General features: G+C 45.7%; 1 protein-coding gene across 5 annotated transcripts in view; it reads right to left on the minus strand.

The window, feature by feature from the left end:
* The window catches only part of AGAP1 (ArfGAP with GTPase domain, ankyrin repeat and PH domain 1), a 1249585-nt gene that overhangs the window by 518012 nt on the left and 713159 nt on the right, over positions 1 to 18414 (minus strand). For all 5 annotated transcript variants that reach the window (XM_085645106.1, XM_085645103.1, XM_085645105.1 and 2 more), the window contains one exon: positions 14276 to 14368. In XM_085645106.1, the coding sequence (XP_085501232.1) occupies positions 14276 to 14368 (93 nt within the window). The remainder of the gene's footprint in view (positions 1 to 14275; positions 14369 to 18414) is intronic.

The raw sequence follows: 18414 nt of genomic DNA on the forward strand, positions 1-18414 counted from the left end.
GCTGTTTCACTGCCTGTGCAATTATTGCCCCCTTCCTGAAGAAGGTCTTTTCAGTGCATATTTCAACTTAAATGCCTCTGCATTTGGAATTTGATAGTCACAGTAACAATACAAATACATAGAGTGTTAAATAAAAATGCCAGGCAAATACAATCTACAATGTGCCACAACCCAGCAAACAAAAAGTTTCCCTGGCCTAAATGATGCAAATCTATGAATGGCCTACACAATAGAAGACCCATCACCAAGTGTTAGCACCAACAAATCTACAGACACACTCAATTAACCAATGCATGTTAGATGTGAGATTAAAAGCCTCAGCCTACATTGTGCACTGTGTTATTTATAATCTCTTTCACTATATACTTTCTAGTTGAATTCCAATAATTACACGAAACTACATAATGGCAGAATAATCCACTTTTCATATCTGTGCAGGACATCTTTGCACCTAGTACCACTCTTGTTTTAACCCAAGTGAATCTCCAACTAGAAAATCCTTTCTGGGGAAATTACTTAAATAAAATACCAGGAAAGCATCTGGGCAGAGCCCCCCTCCCCCACTCCCCATCCCAATGGGACCCAGGATCCCCATGCCCAGGCCCTTCCCCGGTCTGGCAATGTGCCGGTCAATGCAGACTTCCTGTCGCCTCACCTCACGAGATGCCAGGGGAAGGGAGGCGAGTAAGGTCGCAGGGAATACATGTCACTTTCGCCCGCTGGGGGAGAAGCAGAGCACTGGGGCAGGCGGATTTGTGCTAATTTTAGGTCCTGGTGGAGGTTGCATCGTTTTGTTGCCAGTTGGAGTCCGAGGAGTGGGTATCGGCCTCACCTGTTTTCTTTTCATTGTTGGTAATGGCCGGTGCCAGAGGAGTGGGTTCCGGCCGCATCTACGGCTCTCATCTCCTCATAGGCCACAGCGACTTCTCTGCTTTGCAATACCGGCGTTTATGGACACCGCGATTTATTCTCGCCCTTGATTTCACTCTGCATTCCTTAGTTATCCTTTGTATTTTGAGCGGCGAGCTACAGCATCAGCGTGGTTTGTGACTCATCGTCTCTAATGCTGGTGGCTATTGCGACTCGATTCTGGGTAGCGCAGGTTCCTCCACTGTTTATTGAGCAGCAGCAATCCTGAGCCTGGTAATCTACCAAGGAGCATATAACCCTAGACTACAATTTGTTGGCTTCTATCTGCTCAAGCTTGCCCAGAGATCTACCGCATCAGCGCGGTATACAGCTCGATACCTGGCCTCAATCATCTTGTCCTGACCCTCCTTCCTGACCCAGTGGGAAGGAATCACAGTGCCCGCGTTTGGGACTGGATGCCCAAACTAGCAGGGCCAGGAACGCATATCAATTGGACCGAAGGTAAACAGTGAGAAGAAGAGGTTGTTGTTGGGTGTGTATCTAGGAGCCAAGCATTTTACAGCTTCCAGCGGCTCCTCTGTTGTACCTCAGTTGATTTAACTTGTTTTCTCTGATTGATCATGGACGTTCAGTTTGCGCTCACTGATTTGTCTACCCGGGAGTGATTGTGTACTGGGTTGTGTCTGTTCTGTTCTTCCACTGCTTTGTGGTTCTTGTTATCCCCTAATGGTGTCTAAGGGTGGCGGGGTCTGGAATTAACACAGCTGCAGGAGCTTGTTCCAGCTAAGTTGTGCAATGGGGGGTGGGGGGGAAGGGGCACATAACTTTCTAGGTCGGAGTTGGCACAGGAGTTAGACTGCATGGTGGCAGAGCGCCCACAGCAGTTCCACCCTCTCCCAGGCTGTCTTCCTACCAGCAAAGCGCAGGGCTAAAAGCTGGCATGAGGCCCCTCTAATACATTGGGTGAGGCAGTACATATCCCACCACCAATTTACCTGATGCCCCTGCAAAGTCCATCCCTGCTATCCATACACCCTCCCAAACACAAAAGCATAGTGTTGATGGTGTGGTAGAGGGCTCACCTAGTTCTCAGATTAAGCCTATTCCTGCTGTTTCCCCGCTGGCAAAACACAACCCAAACAATCACTTACCAATGCAACGCAGTCCCAGAGGGCTTATGCGGCCTTAAAGGACTTTAGGCAGGCACTCCTAGCCCTGTCTTCAGGGACAGTTAGGCCTCCCAGTGAGCATAACCAGACAGTAAATGCTACTTTAGCAGCCCTGCTGCAGTCCACCTCCCCACCATTGATCATGTTGCCCGCTCAGGAGCAGCAGATCCCTCCTTCTCTGGGCAACTAACAGACTTACGGGACTTCAGTGGCTCAATTGCTGTCAAAGCTGGCTGCTCCTGGGGAAAAAGGTAGCTCCACCTCCCCCTGCCAACTACTCCCTGGGCCCCATCCAATGACATTGTGGTAGTTATTGTGGACCTTAAGAAACAGGGAGAGGCCATCTGTAAGATACGCCTTGGGGATAATAGGGGCACATGGCTTAAGGGGTCAGGAGACTCCCACACATCAGTAGCAAAGGAGCTTCCTGGGGCAGAAGCAGACAAGAAAGAGGCGGGGAGAAAGCGGGTTCTACTTCAGGGGGAGAAGACTCTTTGCTATCCAGACCTGGGAAGTTGGCTTCAAACATGCCAGTGAATGTGAAAGAAAACATCTGGAAAGGGGATTTTTGATAAGAACCAAAAGAAGGGAGTGTGAAAAAAAAGATAAAGAGGGTAAAGACGCTTCATCTAAGGACAAGAAACCCAAGGTTAAGGAGACAATCACAAATTGGTTATTTGGGTTTAATGTACACATGTCTGTTATGCTAGTGAAGAAGCCACAGGTGGTGACCTCAATGGTATTTTATATTAATAAGAAACTGAAAGCACACCATGTGTATAGGGGTACTGCTTGGTTAGATTACAACCAGGATTTTAGGTGGAGGATCCAGATATAGGGTGGGACCAGACAGAGGTCAATTTATGACTTGAGAGCATTAATAACAAGACCCACTTAAGCCGTTTTTTTGCCAGCAACTCGCAGGGTTAAGAAGGGCTCATGTTGGTCCTTCAATAGGAAGGTATGCATGCGTCCGGCAGTATCCTAAAAAATACAAACACATTTGCTCCTTTTGTGGTCATCCGTCCCACCCAATATTCATATCTAAGAAAATGTCCAGAAATAAAGAGAAAGAAGTAGTTATGCCTTCCAGCTAGTTCAGTCCATGGCTAAATGTGTACCCGAGCAAAGACACAGCAAAGTTGTTGTATCAGGATTTTTCTTCAAGTTTTAGAATTCCCGCATTGAGAGTCGCTCCCATCCCTCACTGTAACAGCCCATATATATCAAGATGTGGTGTCAAAGAAAATAAAGAAAGAGTGCTTTGGATGGGATAGCCGGTCCTTTTCCTTACCAACTTTGGAGGACTATGTGTTATCCTTTGGGCATGGTCCAGAAGAACGAACCAGGGCAGTTCAGGTTGATCCATAACCTCTCTGCCCCCAAATGCTCATAGGTGAATGAGGCTTCTTACCCACAGTTATGTTCGGTTTGATATGCATCAGCAGACCATGCACTTGCTAAGCTGTGCAAACTTGGTCAGGTGGGCCTGCTGGTAAAAACAGAAATAGAGTCTGCATTTATGCAATTCCCAGTCCACCCTGAGGGCTACCACCTCTTGGGGTTCAAATGTGTGGGCTCTTGCTATAAGTGCATGCAGATGGGGTGTGCTGTATCATGCACTTATTTTGATCAGTTCAGCTCGCTAATACAATGAATATTGACCACACGCACTGGCCACAGAGAGATGAATCACTACATGTATGATTATCTGGTCTTCGGGCAGCCTGATTCTGGTGTTTGCTCATGGGCGCAGAATGCACTGACTTCCCTTTTCAATGAACTGGGGGTGCCCATAACGCCAGAAAAGACTGTAGGCCCCTCCACATGTCTTACCTTACTTTGTATTGAAAATGATACGGTCACCAGTGAGTGCTGCCTCTCTCTGGAGAAGGTACAAGCCTTCAGGCAGTCGAATGAAGCTGTGCTGGCCTTGAAAAAAGTAACGTTCAATCAGCTCCAGGTTCTAGTTGGCCAGTTAAACTTCGCTTTATGGATCATTCCCATGACCCGTCCCTTTTCACGATCTATTGCAATGGCTGACCTCAGAGAAAAACATCACTAAACCTGGCTGCCAAGTGAGGTAAAGGAAGACTTCAGGATATGGGTCGCTTTTTTGCAACACTTTAATGGCTCAGTTATATGGCCTTTGTGCCCGATTTCTAACCACGCCTTAAGCCTCTTAATGGACCTGGTGGACAGCGCTGGCTTAGGAGCTATATTAGGCACAGAATGGTGTAGGGGGAACTGGCCAGCAGCTTGGAATGACAGAGGCATCAGTAGGAATGTTGTCTTAGAGCTGTTCCCAATCATACAAGCAATAACCATATGGGCATAGGTTTTCAGAGATAGGAGTGTGGTCTTCTGGTCTGACAACAAGACAGTAGTGGAGGCAATTACCAGACAGGGGGCTTCTTGCAAGTTTGGTTCGAGATTGCTGAAACATTTGGTTTGACTGTGCTTGAAGTCTAACATTTTGTTTCGAGTTAAGCATGTGCCTGGTATTCATAATAATGATGCTGATGCCTTATCGCACTTTAAACTGCAGGAATTTTGAGATTTTCTTCCGCAAGCAGCCAAGGAGATGACACAGTTCCCGTCATATCTGTGGAGGATCGGAGTCACGCCTTACCGAATTTAGTGGCAGCCTCTCTTGCAAAGCTCACGCAATGTCTTATGAAAAGTGTATGTCTTTCTTACAAGCACGTAACATCCTGGACATGTTCAAAGCAGAAGCCATATATCTTTTTCTGGGTAACCTGAGAGACCAGGGCAAGCAGGTATCTCGTGCACGGGCCCATCTCTTACCCATAAACGTTTTGCTAAACTGAAGGACACAGCTGGAATGAGTGGGTCCTTTCTAATTAAGAAAGCGTTAGCAGGGTGGGCTGGACATAATGGCTGTGAAAAGGATATCAGACACCCTCTCAATGCGCATTTCCTGGGCCTGCTTTTGTCTAGCTTGCCAAGGGTGTGCACTTCTTCATATGAAACAACACTGTTTACTGCAGCCTTCACTGTGGCTTTTTACAGTGCTTTTAGGGTGAATGAACTGGTAGGATCTTCCAGAACAGACTCTGCGGGAGGCCTACAGTGGGAGGGGCATTCAGTTAAGCGATAGGCAGCTACTGATCTGGCTGAGAAAGTCCTAAACGGATCAGGAGAGAAAGGGGGGGCGACGATCAAACTCAGTGCAGCTCAGGGCTCCCATCTGTGTCCAGTGGCTCGATTGGGGTCTTATCTGGCTATTCCACCCACCACTGCGACATCTGCTCTATTCATTCATCCGAATGGAGCATGCCTTTAGCGTTATCAGTTTACGATGGTCTTGACTGCTGCCCTTAGGGTAGCAGGTGTCAATCCATTGGTTAATTTTACAAACCTTTAGAATAGGAGCAACCGCAGTGGCGGCAGGGACGAGCATGTCTTATGAAGAGGTACAAAAAAATAGGACAGTGGTCGTCAAAGTCTTACTAAAGCTACTTTTGCCCGACTTGCAATGAAGGTGCTCTTGTACACGGCTGTTCGCTTTCTCTTTGTGTGTTCATGCTAGTGTTTTTTCTGTTTTTTATTAGGATGCTATCCAAAGTTGTGTGGGTGGTTGATCATTCCTTCATCTGGCGGGCAGCTTACAGGTTGCAACTGCTCAGTAAGTCCAAGTTGGCGGCCCTACGTGATGTTTCCTTCTGGTGGTGTGGGATCGGAGGCCTCCACATTTTACAACTGCAATGGTTGATCAAGATAACCAGAGGTTACAAGGGACTCCAGTTCCAAGACCTCATTGTTGTCCATCTTGGAGGTAATGACTTGTTAAAAATGGGCCGCAAGAGCCTCAGAGACACAATCCTGAAGGAATATGCACAACTGGCCAAGGTAAGGTCATCAAATCGAGGGCAATCCACGTTTCTGTTAAGTGTCTCAACCGTGAGATCTCCAGGCCGTGTCCCGGCACGGGTTGCCTTTGGAACATTTGCCCAAGGAATGTTTTGTGGTGGAGAGGGCAAAGGACCTTGCTGCCTTGGTCGCCCTTGCGGCGTGATCTAGAATCCTAAACTCACCCCTAGTTAGCAAAGGAGTCCGCAAAAGCAGACTCCCAGTACAGTTCCAAGGGTATGGCCTAGCAGTCGTGAGCCAACCAGAGGATGTACACACCAGCTTGGGGGCTAGGGCGTAAAGATCATCGGGGTGGCCACGAGGCTGCAGCTCCTGACCACCTCCCCGCAGCCCCTCAGGCAGCTTGGTGTTTGGGGGACAGTGCTCGGAAAATGAGGACACGGTAAAGTGAGTCAGGACCGCCCCTCATGGATGCAGGTGGTTAAACCTGTGTGGTCCAATGGCGTTTGGGATTGCGGAAGGGCCCTGGTGTTGTTGGTGTTCCTGAGATCACGTAATACACTGCTTATTTGTGTGGTATTTTTATTTCACGTGTGCCTAATTCTTTGCGCTGTCACAAGGATCTGACATAAGAATGTTTTTCACATGAGTGTGTTTTCATCTGAGCTTGTGGTTTTACATGACTGTAATAAAACCTACTCCACCAGTGCCACAGTCTCTGTAAGTACTGTTGGTGCCTCGTTTGGGTTCTGTTGGGGTAAGAGCCAGACTGGGTGTACCTGGGTCCTAAACCTAGGTATTGGAACCTACTCTGGGTAGCATTGACCAAGATCTCATCTTACCACTTTCAAAAACCTACAATGCGTCCACCAGTAGCAAGTCTCATCTAGTATAAACAAAGGCAATCAGAAATAGGAGTTTCTTCAAGCCCTTTGAACCTTTTGAAAACGTGTCATCACTGCTTTGTTGGCCGCTACAGTAGTTTCATCAAGTACTAGAAATACAAACATGTCATAAAACAAGGACAGAAACTGTCACAATGAAGATCCAATATCCACCAAAGAGTCTGGTCTACTACTGTATCTACCAGCAATCATCAAAGACACGTAACACCCCCCTCCCCCGCCAGCACTGAGCAGATGTACAGACACATCAATGAGCCTTAAAACAAATGAAACTAGGCCAGAAGAAAACGTAGAAAGTGCTTTTACTACTCTAAAAGACCTCACGGATGGCTCCATTGAAGAAAATCTCATCCCCTCTCTCCATTAGAGTATAGGATCCACATGGGCCATGGTCTATACAGTCAAAATGAGCTCTGTGTGGTAAATTCCCATTTCATTGGCCCAAGAAGGACCTATATAACCAAAGAGGCCAACCAGCTGAAGTAAACTATGGAGCTGTTCTCTTCATCAAAGAACAGATCGTCCCTTCATGAAAACCATTCTCAGGACACGGTTGAAATGCGAAGGGCGTTTGAAAGGATGTATCCAAAAGATGAACTTTAAGGAACATTGAAGAGACCCAGCTCTGAGCTACTGAACCCCACTACACGTCCTTTTTAAAGAATCTTCAATGTAAGAAAGCCTTTGTTTTCATAAAAGCAAAATCCAGATATCACGTCCTAGAAGAAAAAACAGACAACAGAAAGCGGCATGTGAAAGAATAACCTTTCAGAATGCCCCCTTCAATGTAATTTGCTCAGACTATCGAACTACTATTTTTATTAACATTTGTGCAGCTTAGTGACTAATAGTGCTCTGAAGTTGCCATAAGGCACCATTTAAAACACGTAAATAAACCGTTTAAGTTACAAACAAAAAACTTCTATCACATTCTCTAATAATGACAAACAAACCAAAATAGAACTTAAAAAGTAATCCGGATTTTCAAGAAAAAAACCACTTCTTTCAAGGACGTTCCTAATGTAACAAAGAAAAAGAATACCTTATTTTTGCGAGAACTTAAAAACACAAATTCACAAACAAACACATCTGCTTCCGTGATACAGTGGGGAAAGGGGTAAGTATTGAAGAAAAACGGAGCCTAAACATTTAAAGAAGTTGGAGACCTCCAATTGGCTGCAATAGCCTCCATATGAGGAGAGGAAAACTAAGAATGCCATAAGGTGGAGCACATGTAGCAAACGTTGAGCGTCAGAAAATCTTAGAAAGAATTCAATAACGGGAGATAAAAAAATAGTTTTGACCTTAGGCTTCTGAGGGGTCAACATAAAAAGTACACTTGTAACCTAATGATATGGGGTGGGCATAATTTGCGTAATTCCATGTAGCATAATTATGCCGAAATACTCAAGAATTCTGTGAAATTAAGCAGAATTATGCAAGAAGAGTAATTCTGTGCTTAGTACTATTTCTTAGTGCAAAAATGCCTCACACCCAAAATGGACGCAAGGATGCATTTTGCTCCAATAAATAGTGCTAAAGGGAACAGTGAAGAATAGTGTGTGCAAGCAGCCACTCGTTCTTGCTAAATGTGCTCTTGGGGTAGGATTTTCCACCCAACTTATTCCCAGCATTTAGCATTATTTTCTTATCGCTAAATGCCACCGTCCATCCATAATGGACGAGAGGTTGCATTTTGCACTAAGAATTAGTGCTAAATGTCGCAGAAAATGAATGGTGAGAATGCCCCCGCTCATGCTCACTAAAAGTGCACTTGCAGTAGGATCCCCCCCCAAAAAAAAATTACTCTTAATTTTGCGAGCAGGAGTAACTGTTTTATTGTTAATTCCGTGTCAAAGAGTATGTGAAATTAGTACAGCATAATCGAAATTCGTGATCGAGACATCATCTACTAGGAAAAATTAACATAGCACAAAAATGGAGCTCAATAAACTGATATCAATGCCCTCAGCTGCCTTCCTTGGCCCATTCCCTTCCCCACCCGACGTCAAAATGCATTGTTTTTATAGGTTGTCTCCCAACTCTTAGCTATATTTTTTCTGAGAAAAACTAATTTTGTATGCAAAAATAGATTAGACAGAATTTAAAATCAAATTAGACATCAATCCCAGTCTTTGAAAATAATCTATGCATTTATCTCATCCATGGGCAACACGGAGTTGGCAGTGAACGAATATATACTAATTCAACTACAGCCAACTATTCTCTTGGGCCTCTCCCTGATCAGGTGGATTGAGATGCGGTAATCACCTAAGTTCCCCATAAAGCATAGTGATTTGTCAGGAATGTTAATTCCAAGGTGAATGCCCTCAGACTCATTAACAACGGGGGTGGTTGGAAAAATTGAGTGGCACTTCAAAACATGGCCACCTGCAGAACGTAACTTCTGAATCAAGCCTTAAAAGGTTCACAAAAAATACTTTTCTACGGACTTATGGTGAACCTTGACAAAGCTTCAGCTCTGCCATAGCAGACCCACAAGACCTTGAGCAATTGATGCATTGACATGAAACATCACTGCACTAAACTCAATGCCAGCACACTACATACACCCTGATAAGTAAAACCTGTGCAATAGCACCCTACACCCGGCAATAGATGGAGATCATAAGGAAGTGTACTAGTGACATTTTACTATGAATAGGAAAGATTTCTGATTTGGGTAGATTCAATTTAAGGTCGTTTTTGTTCACCCACATGTTTACAGCCCCCACGGCAGGGGTAACTCCAGTGGTTTGATTACTGTGGTAGTCTCTTCAATTGATTAGAATCAGAGTATGGTCTGCATATAGGTAGGATGTGCCTTTATTTTTTTATGATATAGTAAGTGGCTGAAGAGATATTTAATAGGATGGGAACAAAACCCTGTACGATACTCCAACACAGACGTGGCAGCCCAGATGTGAAAGAACCTAATGGACTTCTATTAACACCTATTAGAAATTAAATCTTTTACATGCATAAGGGCAATGCCTTTAATAAACTTTTTGCAGTCGCTGTATTAAAATGTTAGGGTCCATTTGTCGAATGCAGCAGAGATGCCTATAAGCATAGCTACCTGACCCATCACTATGTGCCATCAATTTCAAGTAATTAATGACGGAGGGGATTACTGGTTCTGTGCCAAACCTTGGTCTAAACCTGCTGGTTTGTGCTATAGGTAATTCTCTTACACAAATACTTTAAGTTGTGCAGCAGCCATCTTCTGCAGTAATTTTGCTAAATATGGTAGCAGTGAAATAGGCCGATAGTTGGCTGGATTTAAGGTGCGCTTTTTCTAGAGGGGACATAATAGAAGGAAAGTGACTATAAATGATGAAGGGACCTCCCTGTTTGTAGTGAGTTATTCTTGATATGCTTGTTGTACATAATAAATGCTGATCCAAGTGATTTCATTTTGGTGGCTTTGCAACGGTCTAAAAGAGATCGTGTGTCCTTGCTCGTCAATATCAATTTTTTGGATTGCTCATCCAATATTGGAACTTTTGGCATACAAATAGGGGGCAGACTCATTCTCATGGTTAAGAATAATCACATCCAAATTGGATTTTGTGGCACCGAGATGGTTTCGAATTTCCTTTACTTTATCATGAATAATGGATAATGCAACAAGTAGTTTTGGGCTGGGCTTATACTGCTCCTTACAGAGCTAGGATTACTCAAATAATGTGACGTAGCGTATACACACACAACAACGAACAGTAAAATCCCTTGCCTAACATGCAATCTGAGTAATAAGCACGGTGTACCAATCTCACGATGAGCAACAACCCCAATAGCACAAAACACATTGCTGAACACTACAAGAACCCAAAACCAGAGCAGTATGTACCGTGCCAGCACCTAAACCCCGAGGGGAAAATGCAGTACCAGTGCACCACAAATTTCAGCAGTAAATGCTGGGCTTTAATCTGCCTGAGCAGTAAGTGCAGTACTATAACAATCTGGCTGCACCAACCTCACTCTCGGCAATAAAGCCTGTGACAGCACACACAGAACTGAGCTCTGAATGAGGAGCAAGAACATGCAAATATGGCATGAAGTACTATGCTAATACCGCCATCTTGTGCAGAAAATACAGAGCCAGTACTAAAACACACAACTCTGAAAAGTACCTGCATTGACAAGTGAGAAAGCAAAGTAGCCAATAAATGCAGTCCAAGGGCACACAACGAACAGAGCAGTAAAAGCAATGCATTAAATGTAGACTGATCATTACCTGCAGTGCCAAGTACAACACCCCAAGAAGTAAATGCAGAGCCAAGATACCACACCCTGAAACCACATCACAAGCAGAAAATGCAGTGCCTTTAAAGTTCTAACCCAAAAGGCTAAGCAATAAATGCAGTGCGAGCACATAACAATCTGCTAACCAAACGCATTTACTGCACACAAATACCTACACAATTATTGGACTGCAGCTCACTAGCCAAACTAAAAATAAACACAGCACCAGCACACACTATTTTAACAATGACCGTGATGTAGCATATGAAACTTGCTGAACAGTAAATACTGTGCAGCTCTCACAGCAACCTAAGAAGTTCCTACACAGATGAACCTGTGCAGTACTATCGGTGAGCGGACTAGCATCAGTGGCTGCTTTACAGTACAGGTATCTGAAGTCAATACCTCTCCTACATGGTCTTGCATGCTACAGATAGACGGACTCAAAACACTGACAAAAGGCTATGCACTCCCCTCATTCCAGAGCCCAGACTCTAAACACGCCAGACACCATTTCATGCACACCCGACTCCTGACATCAACTAACAGTGTGCCCTTTTATTTCCACCATACCTCCTGGGTCTAGTTAAAATGTCAATGTGCAAACTAGAGCTGCACAGGACACAATGTTGCCTAACTGTGGAACTCAAAACATTATTGAAAAATAATACAAAAACATGTTCACTGTTCAGTAGAGCAAAAAATATTGAAAAACCTGGATTTTTGGTAGTATAGATCTATACAGCAAACACGCTATCCAACTGTAAACACGCTTTTTCACTTGCACACCTGCTTTGTCTTATTTCCAAAATTACCAATTTTTCCCTTCTCGTATGACAACTAAAAATTATTTAAGTGCCTCTGATAAGTCTGACCCATAAATAAGACATTCTTTAAGAGGTGTGTCTGTGGCTTTTTAAATTGCAGATTTCTCAAAATGAACACCTGATAAAGGGACTTTTTTTCCACTTAGGAGTACACCTAAAAGATAGGATACAAGAAATGGTGAAAGAAGTGATGGGTTCTCTTGTATTGTGTGTGCCAGCATTAGCAGCAACGGGATCAGAGTGTGTAAGAGAGAGCACAGCTGCTGCCCCCAAAACAGAGCTGCCATCTGCCACCCGTGGTCTGCGGCATGTCACCTTCGCGGGCTCATTTGTACTTCATTAACCGCCATTGACTTAACAAGATTTATGCAAATGGCACCATAGGAGCCAGTGAACTCCCACCACAATCAAGTGATTATGCATGTACAATTCTCCACAGCAATGAAACATTAATCCGGAAAGCGCCCCGGTGCCACACCGCGCAAGCCCCTCCTGCTCGCAAGCAGCAGCTCCTAGGTTGGCACAGTCATTTTTAGGTCTAGCCTGCAGGCAGCTTTTAGTTGTTGGTTTTCAACACCTATTGTGAACAATACAATACTTATGATTAGCTTTGGATCATCCCTCTGCTTACAATTGGTTGCCTTTCTTGCCAGTCTCATTTGCTTACTTCTTATTTGAGGGCATTCCTTCCCCTCCTTGTGTTTGTCCATCCTCTGGAGCGTAACTCCTTTACCATTGTTTTGATTGTTTTGACTTGTATCATTCAACTACTTTTACTTTCAAGGAACTACTTTTTTCTTTCAGCACCCAGAGTGAATGTGTTTTATTTCTCTCTCTGTTGCATGCTGCTTCCACCCTAAAGTTCCAGCACCATCACCCCAAGCTCTCCATGTTGCCTCCACCCTCCAGATCAATTGTTCTATCCCCTCCCAACTATTTTTTCTCCCAAAGTCTCCACCACACCCCAACCTCCTCTATTGCCCCCATGAAGACCTTGTTCCATGCCCACCCCATGCAGTTTACTTCTCCCCCACTGCTTCGTTGCTACCCCCTACCTTTCACTTAAAACATTTTTGGGCATTTTTTCCATTTTTTTGAAGGGGCCAGCAGCAGTGTGCTACTGTACTGGACCGCTCCTTTCTCCCTAATGCACTTTTGTGCATATTTTATTTTTTTCGTACTGCTCCAATATTGAAATACTTTGCTTTTGTATGGACTTAGTTATATCAGTTGTGTGATTTCATTTCGAGAAAACCCACACCTAACTAATATCACCTCTCCGACAATGAAACGTACTGCCTCATGCTCTATCGCCTTACTCTTCGTGTCGGACTTTTCTCCGCTTGTCTGGCCCTTAGATACCTTCAATAGATTTGGGGGCTCTAGAATTTTCAAATTTAACCAATCAAGGCGTCGATTTTAATTCACACCTCTAAAGTGCAGCACATGCGCGCTGGAATAATAAGTGCTGATTAGCTGTAGGTCCACATTAGCTACATTTAATACACTACAAGACTCTGAAGAGTGCAAGAGGGCAGTTTCTTCTTCATCACAGTTTTAGGTTCCAGATTCAAGACTGTGTGCGTTAGATTCGCTCCCCCTGAAGTACTTCTGAAGGTGTAAAGCTGTCCACAGAGCTCTGCCTCCCCTTAACTGTAGCAAAGCTCACGTTTAATCACCTAGTCATGAAAACCACTCAGAAGGGGCCTACAGACGTCCCCCCATTTAGGAGGAATGATTTTTGTTACTCGCCACCCCAGATGAGCTGAGACACTTAAGTGGAGATGACAGGGGTTAACAACAACACCAGAATCTGCTGCGTCACACACATTATGGGCGAGAAAGAACTCGTGCGACGAGCCATGGTGAACCTAATCAAAGGTACACGTCCTTCATTAGCAAATTACAAGCGCGGGGCGCGCAGCTGACACGGGGTCGCGGATTATCCGTACTAATTGCCTCGCGGCTCTCTCCCTTCAGCAGAGCGCCCCCCTCCCCGGCCTGTTCCCGCTCTCGGAAGGGGCTCCCATCGGCCGCGGCAGCAAATGGCCCAATCAAAGCGCCCTCTACAAAGGCGGACTTTGAAGCCCACTCAGTCGGCTCGGGCGCTGGGCTCCGTATGCAGGCCGGCCGTGCGCACTTCATTAGGGGCTGTTGTCACATTGCAGGGCTCTCCTCCCCTCGCCCTCCTTTCACCCCACCCCTCGCGCCCTATTCTAATGATCCCATTTTCATACACACAGGCGCTGCCTCTAATTGATGTCAAGTGAGCGACTTGCACATTCATCGCGGCGTCGCATCAAACAGAGTCCGCGAGCGCCTGGCGCAGCCATCACAAGGCGCTGCCGGAGCCGAGATGTAGGGGCCTCCAATTACAGCCGCGCTGGGGGGACACCGCCAGGCAGTGGGCGGGGGAGCTTACCTGTTTAATTGGGATAGCACGGCCGCTTCCGATGCTGTCTGCCCTGCTCTCCAGACCTTTCTTCTCCTTCTCCGGGTCACTCCCTTTCCGGGACTGTAGGGGGAAAAATAGGTGAGAGTTCAGAATCAGGAGGCGCTGCAAACTTCAGTCATTTTTGGGTATAAATCGAGCAGAAACCATTAGAGGGCGAAAAATGGCGCGGGGAAGCCACTAGCTACCACATTCTGCCAACAGGCCCGGGTCAGGACCACACCTTTCCCTGAAGGAGGAACGAGGGCTGTACCGCAGCTCCTCAGCCAACCTGGGAGACATCAATCTTAAAGAAGTCTCAGAAGAGCTGCAAATGTCCAGGGTGAAGCCCCCCTGAAAATTAAATCTTGTAATTTCGACTCCGTATAACAACCAATCCTCTCCAACCTCCCGTTTCAGAAGCCCAGAGACAGTTTTTCAAACTATGCTGCTCTGTTCTTTTAGCAACTAGGCACGATTGAGTCTGTAGTGCTGAGCCATACAACTAAAACGGAAAATAAATTAACTTTACAACGCAAAGCAACTAAGGTTCATCCAAGAACATTCATCTACTGTGCTAGCTAACTCATTGAATGTTGATATCACCAGAAAAAGTTATCACTTTGGGTTTACAAATGTAAGACCAGCAGTGAAATGTATTCTTATAACTAGGGCCACTGGAATAATGAGATTCTTGCCTCTCAGCATTTTCTGCATATTTATCATTTTGCCGCATTTGCCACACAATCCGTAATTTGCATAATCTGCAGAAATTAACAAAAGAAACATTTTGATTATACCTCAAACGATACAAAGTTACAAAAAACCAACACCTATTGCCATTATCAATGGTTGATTGGTCACTTTTCAGTTGCTTGTTGCTGTATTTCAGTGTTAAACTGGCACTAATGAAGTGAAACCTTTTCCCAGTGTCAACCTGTGTAAAAAGGGAAAATGAAGAAATACTGTCACAAAATGTGCTGCATTAGATCGCGTGATTTGCCTTTTCTTGCCACATAATATAGTCAACCCTGCCTCATAATTTTTTCTTCCCCTGCCACATAATTCCAGCAGCCATGCATATAGCACAAGTCCTGCAATGGTCACAGGATTTAAACACACCTGGATCTGTGGCATGTCACCGGTGGAAACAACAAGGACAAAGTGCTCTTTAGTGGTAAATCAAGGCAAGATATTCTCAAGCGATGATCTAAAGGGAACCTCCACACAACCATGATGCAGTAGATCCTCTGCACAGACAGGCTTGTGTGCTCGTTGTTGTGTTACCTATGACTTGGCTCAAGGTGTATCACTGCAGGTAATCAGATTAGAAATCGACTGTTCCTCTGCAGTTGGTAGGCGAGCTTCATGCGGTTCTACTGTGAGCCTCAGACTATTTATGATGGCGGAAAAAATGATCATTAATTGACCATCAGCATTCCTCAAGGAAACACAACTGGCCTACGAGAAAAGGCTACTTTCCATTATATGCGTTAGTGAACTCTACCGAACAATAACTAGTGAACGCAATGCCACAAATGTTCATGTTTTGAGCTTTATTACAATTTGATGTGTAATTGTGAATTTCCAGAAACCCTTCATTTTACAGCTCCGAACCACACTCAGAATTGTGCAAAAACACCATCCCTGAAGGATTTACCTCACAGGTAAAATGCTGCCATTTTAGAGCCACATAAGCCACAGCACACTTCCAGTTTGACAGTAATGGCTATTTTTAAAAAAAAATTTATTCACCTGAGTGGGGGTTATACTAAACGATGCATAATCAGACCAAAGCAATGTCCTCTATTCCTGAAAAATACCAAAATAAAGACCTGGAAGACTGCACCTGAGAATAACAAGTCAAATTACTGAATCCGTTGCAGATGGAGACTGGTGTGTTTCTAACCAAATTAGAGAAGCTCTCCCAATTAGGGAGAGCCGGCGGTATGGCACAGGAGCCATCCTGGGTTTGCAGTGCGTGCCACGGGCCTGGAAGGTGGCCCGAGGTGCGGATTGGCCGCTGCATGGTTGTATTGCACTAAGAAACACTAGTAGTGGTTCGGGGCAAGGTGGCCCACCCTTTAAAAAGGGCTGCGAGGCAGAGAGCGGGTCGTCTGGTTTCCACTCGTTGCCCTGAAAAGGATCCCTGCATCTGCCCCCCTCCTGTAACGAGATGCCCACACCCGACCAGGGAGCAAGGCCGCATCACCCTCTGTGAGCTGCACAGGCTGGGCCTGTGTTTTCTCCTGACCCGAGTTTTTGTAGTATTTTAACCTTGGTTGTGGCTACAGAGGGTTCCAGGGCCTGTGGCAAGTATGGAGGAGCAGTGGGGTGCAGTGAGGCCCTGTAGGGAATACATTTTAGGAGTTTTTGGGCTGGTTTGACAGAAATGGCTATTTTTTTTAATTCACTTGCGTGGGTTTATTCCAACAGTTGCTACAATGAATAATCAAACCAAAGCAATGTACTTTTTACCCGAAAAATATCAAAATGAAGCACTGGAAGCCTACACCTGGGAATATCAAGTCAACGTACTGAATCCGCTGCAGATGGAGACTGGTGTATTTCTAACCAAATTGGAGGGGCTCTCCCAACTCGGGAGAGCAGGCAGTATGGCAAGGTAGTAATCTTTGATTTGCGGTGGGCCCAAGGCCCGGATTGGGTGATGCATGGTACTCTTTCCCCGGAAGCACTGGAGGGCTTCCGGATCATTAAGTGTTCGGGGAAGGGGTGTCCCCACCCTTTTAAACGGGCTGCAAGGCGGAGAGCGGGTCTCTTTGTTCCCACTCGTCGCCCGAAAAGGATCCCTGCATCTGCCCCCCCTCCCGCGATGAGATGCCCACTGCAGACTAGAAAGCAAGGCCGCAGCGCAGGTTATGACCTCTCCCTATTGCCACCTGGGAGCTGCACAAACAGAGCCTGTTTTTGCCTTACCAGAGTCTTTAGTGTATTTCACCCTCGGTGGTGGCTCCAGTGGCCTCGAGGGGCTGTGGCAGGTATAAGGTAGCAGTGTGGTGAAGCGAGTCCCTGCGTAGAATACCCTTTGAGTTTGTGGGTGGAGTTCTCTGTTTACTCTGGAGCTTATGGGCTGATTTGACCTTATGTTGGCAATTGCTCAGCAAGTGGAATGCATTGGGTGCATTCCGGATTCCTCAAAAGAAATATCAGACACTTTTGAGGTGGTTTTTGTATAGTTTTGGGGAAAGGTTCCCTTTAGTTTGGAGCGCTTTCCACAGGGCTTGCTAGTTAAATAACAGGCAATTCTGTGGTGGTTTTGAGGTGGTTTTGACGGAACAGTTGACTCAGGGCACCTTTTTTTTTTTAGCTCCAGGGTCCTGATAGAGCAGGGGGTATTTTGTTGCTTTGAATTGCTCAGTAAACAGCTAGATAATCTAGTTGAGGATGCCAGGTGGAGCTAAAAAGGGCGCCACGCGTGCACATACTGGAGTGCACATACTGGGGTGGACATGGAGGCACTGATGCGCAGGATGGATATGATGGATTAGATTTTGGCCCTTTTGCGTCACCAGGGCCCATAAGAGGGGCGTCCCGTAGAGCCAGCAGCTCCAGTAGGTAGGCATAGAGGACCGGGAGTTCCTCCAAGGGCAGCTTTCCTGCCATTCAAAAGGCGCGATGGGGGACAGAAGGCAAGTAGTGAAAGTGTGCAGAATGCCCGTGTTACCACAGGGGTACTACATGTGGGCCATGTAAGTGGTGTGGAGGACCAGGGTTGTTCGCCCGCAGTCATGCCAGCTACTATGAACAACAGTATTGCCCAGAATGGCAACAGCTGCATGAATTTTGGGGTCACACCAGCATATGTTGTAGGCCAACCAGATTTAGTGGCGCCTTAAGCTGGTGTGTTGCCTTGGCTCTGGAAGGTGGGGATGTTGTCTGCACCTCTCATGGGGGTGCGTTCGCAGGTGCAGCAGAGAGCGACAATGTTGAAAAGGCCTGGAGGCTAGTAGCTCATTTGGACAGTGTTGGTCAAGGTAGTCGAGGCCAGGAGTTGTGAGCGTACCTGCTGGAACGGTTGAGGGGGGTCAGTGTCGGCCTCACAGGCAGCACAGGGGTCAGTGGTAGCTAGTGCTATGCAAACAGGTAGTGTGCTGCAAGCTGAGCCGGCA

Source organism: Triturus cristatus, chromosome 3_1 (assembly GCF_964204655.1).
Source record: "Triturus cristatus chromosome 3_1, aTriCri1.1, whole genome shotgun sequence".
In the NCBI taxonomy this organism is placed as follows: Eukaryota; Metazoa; Chordata; class Amphibia; order Caudata; family Salamandridae; genus Triturus; species Triturus cristatus.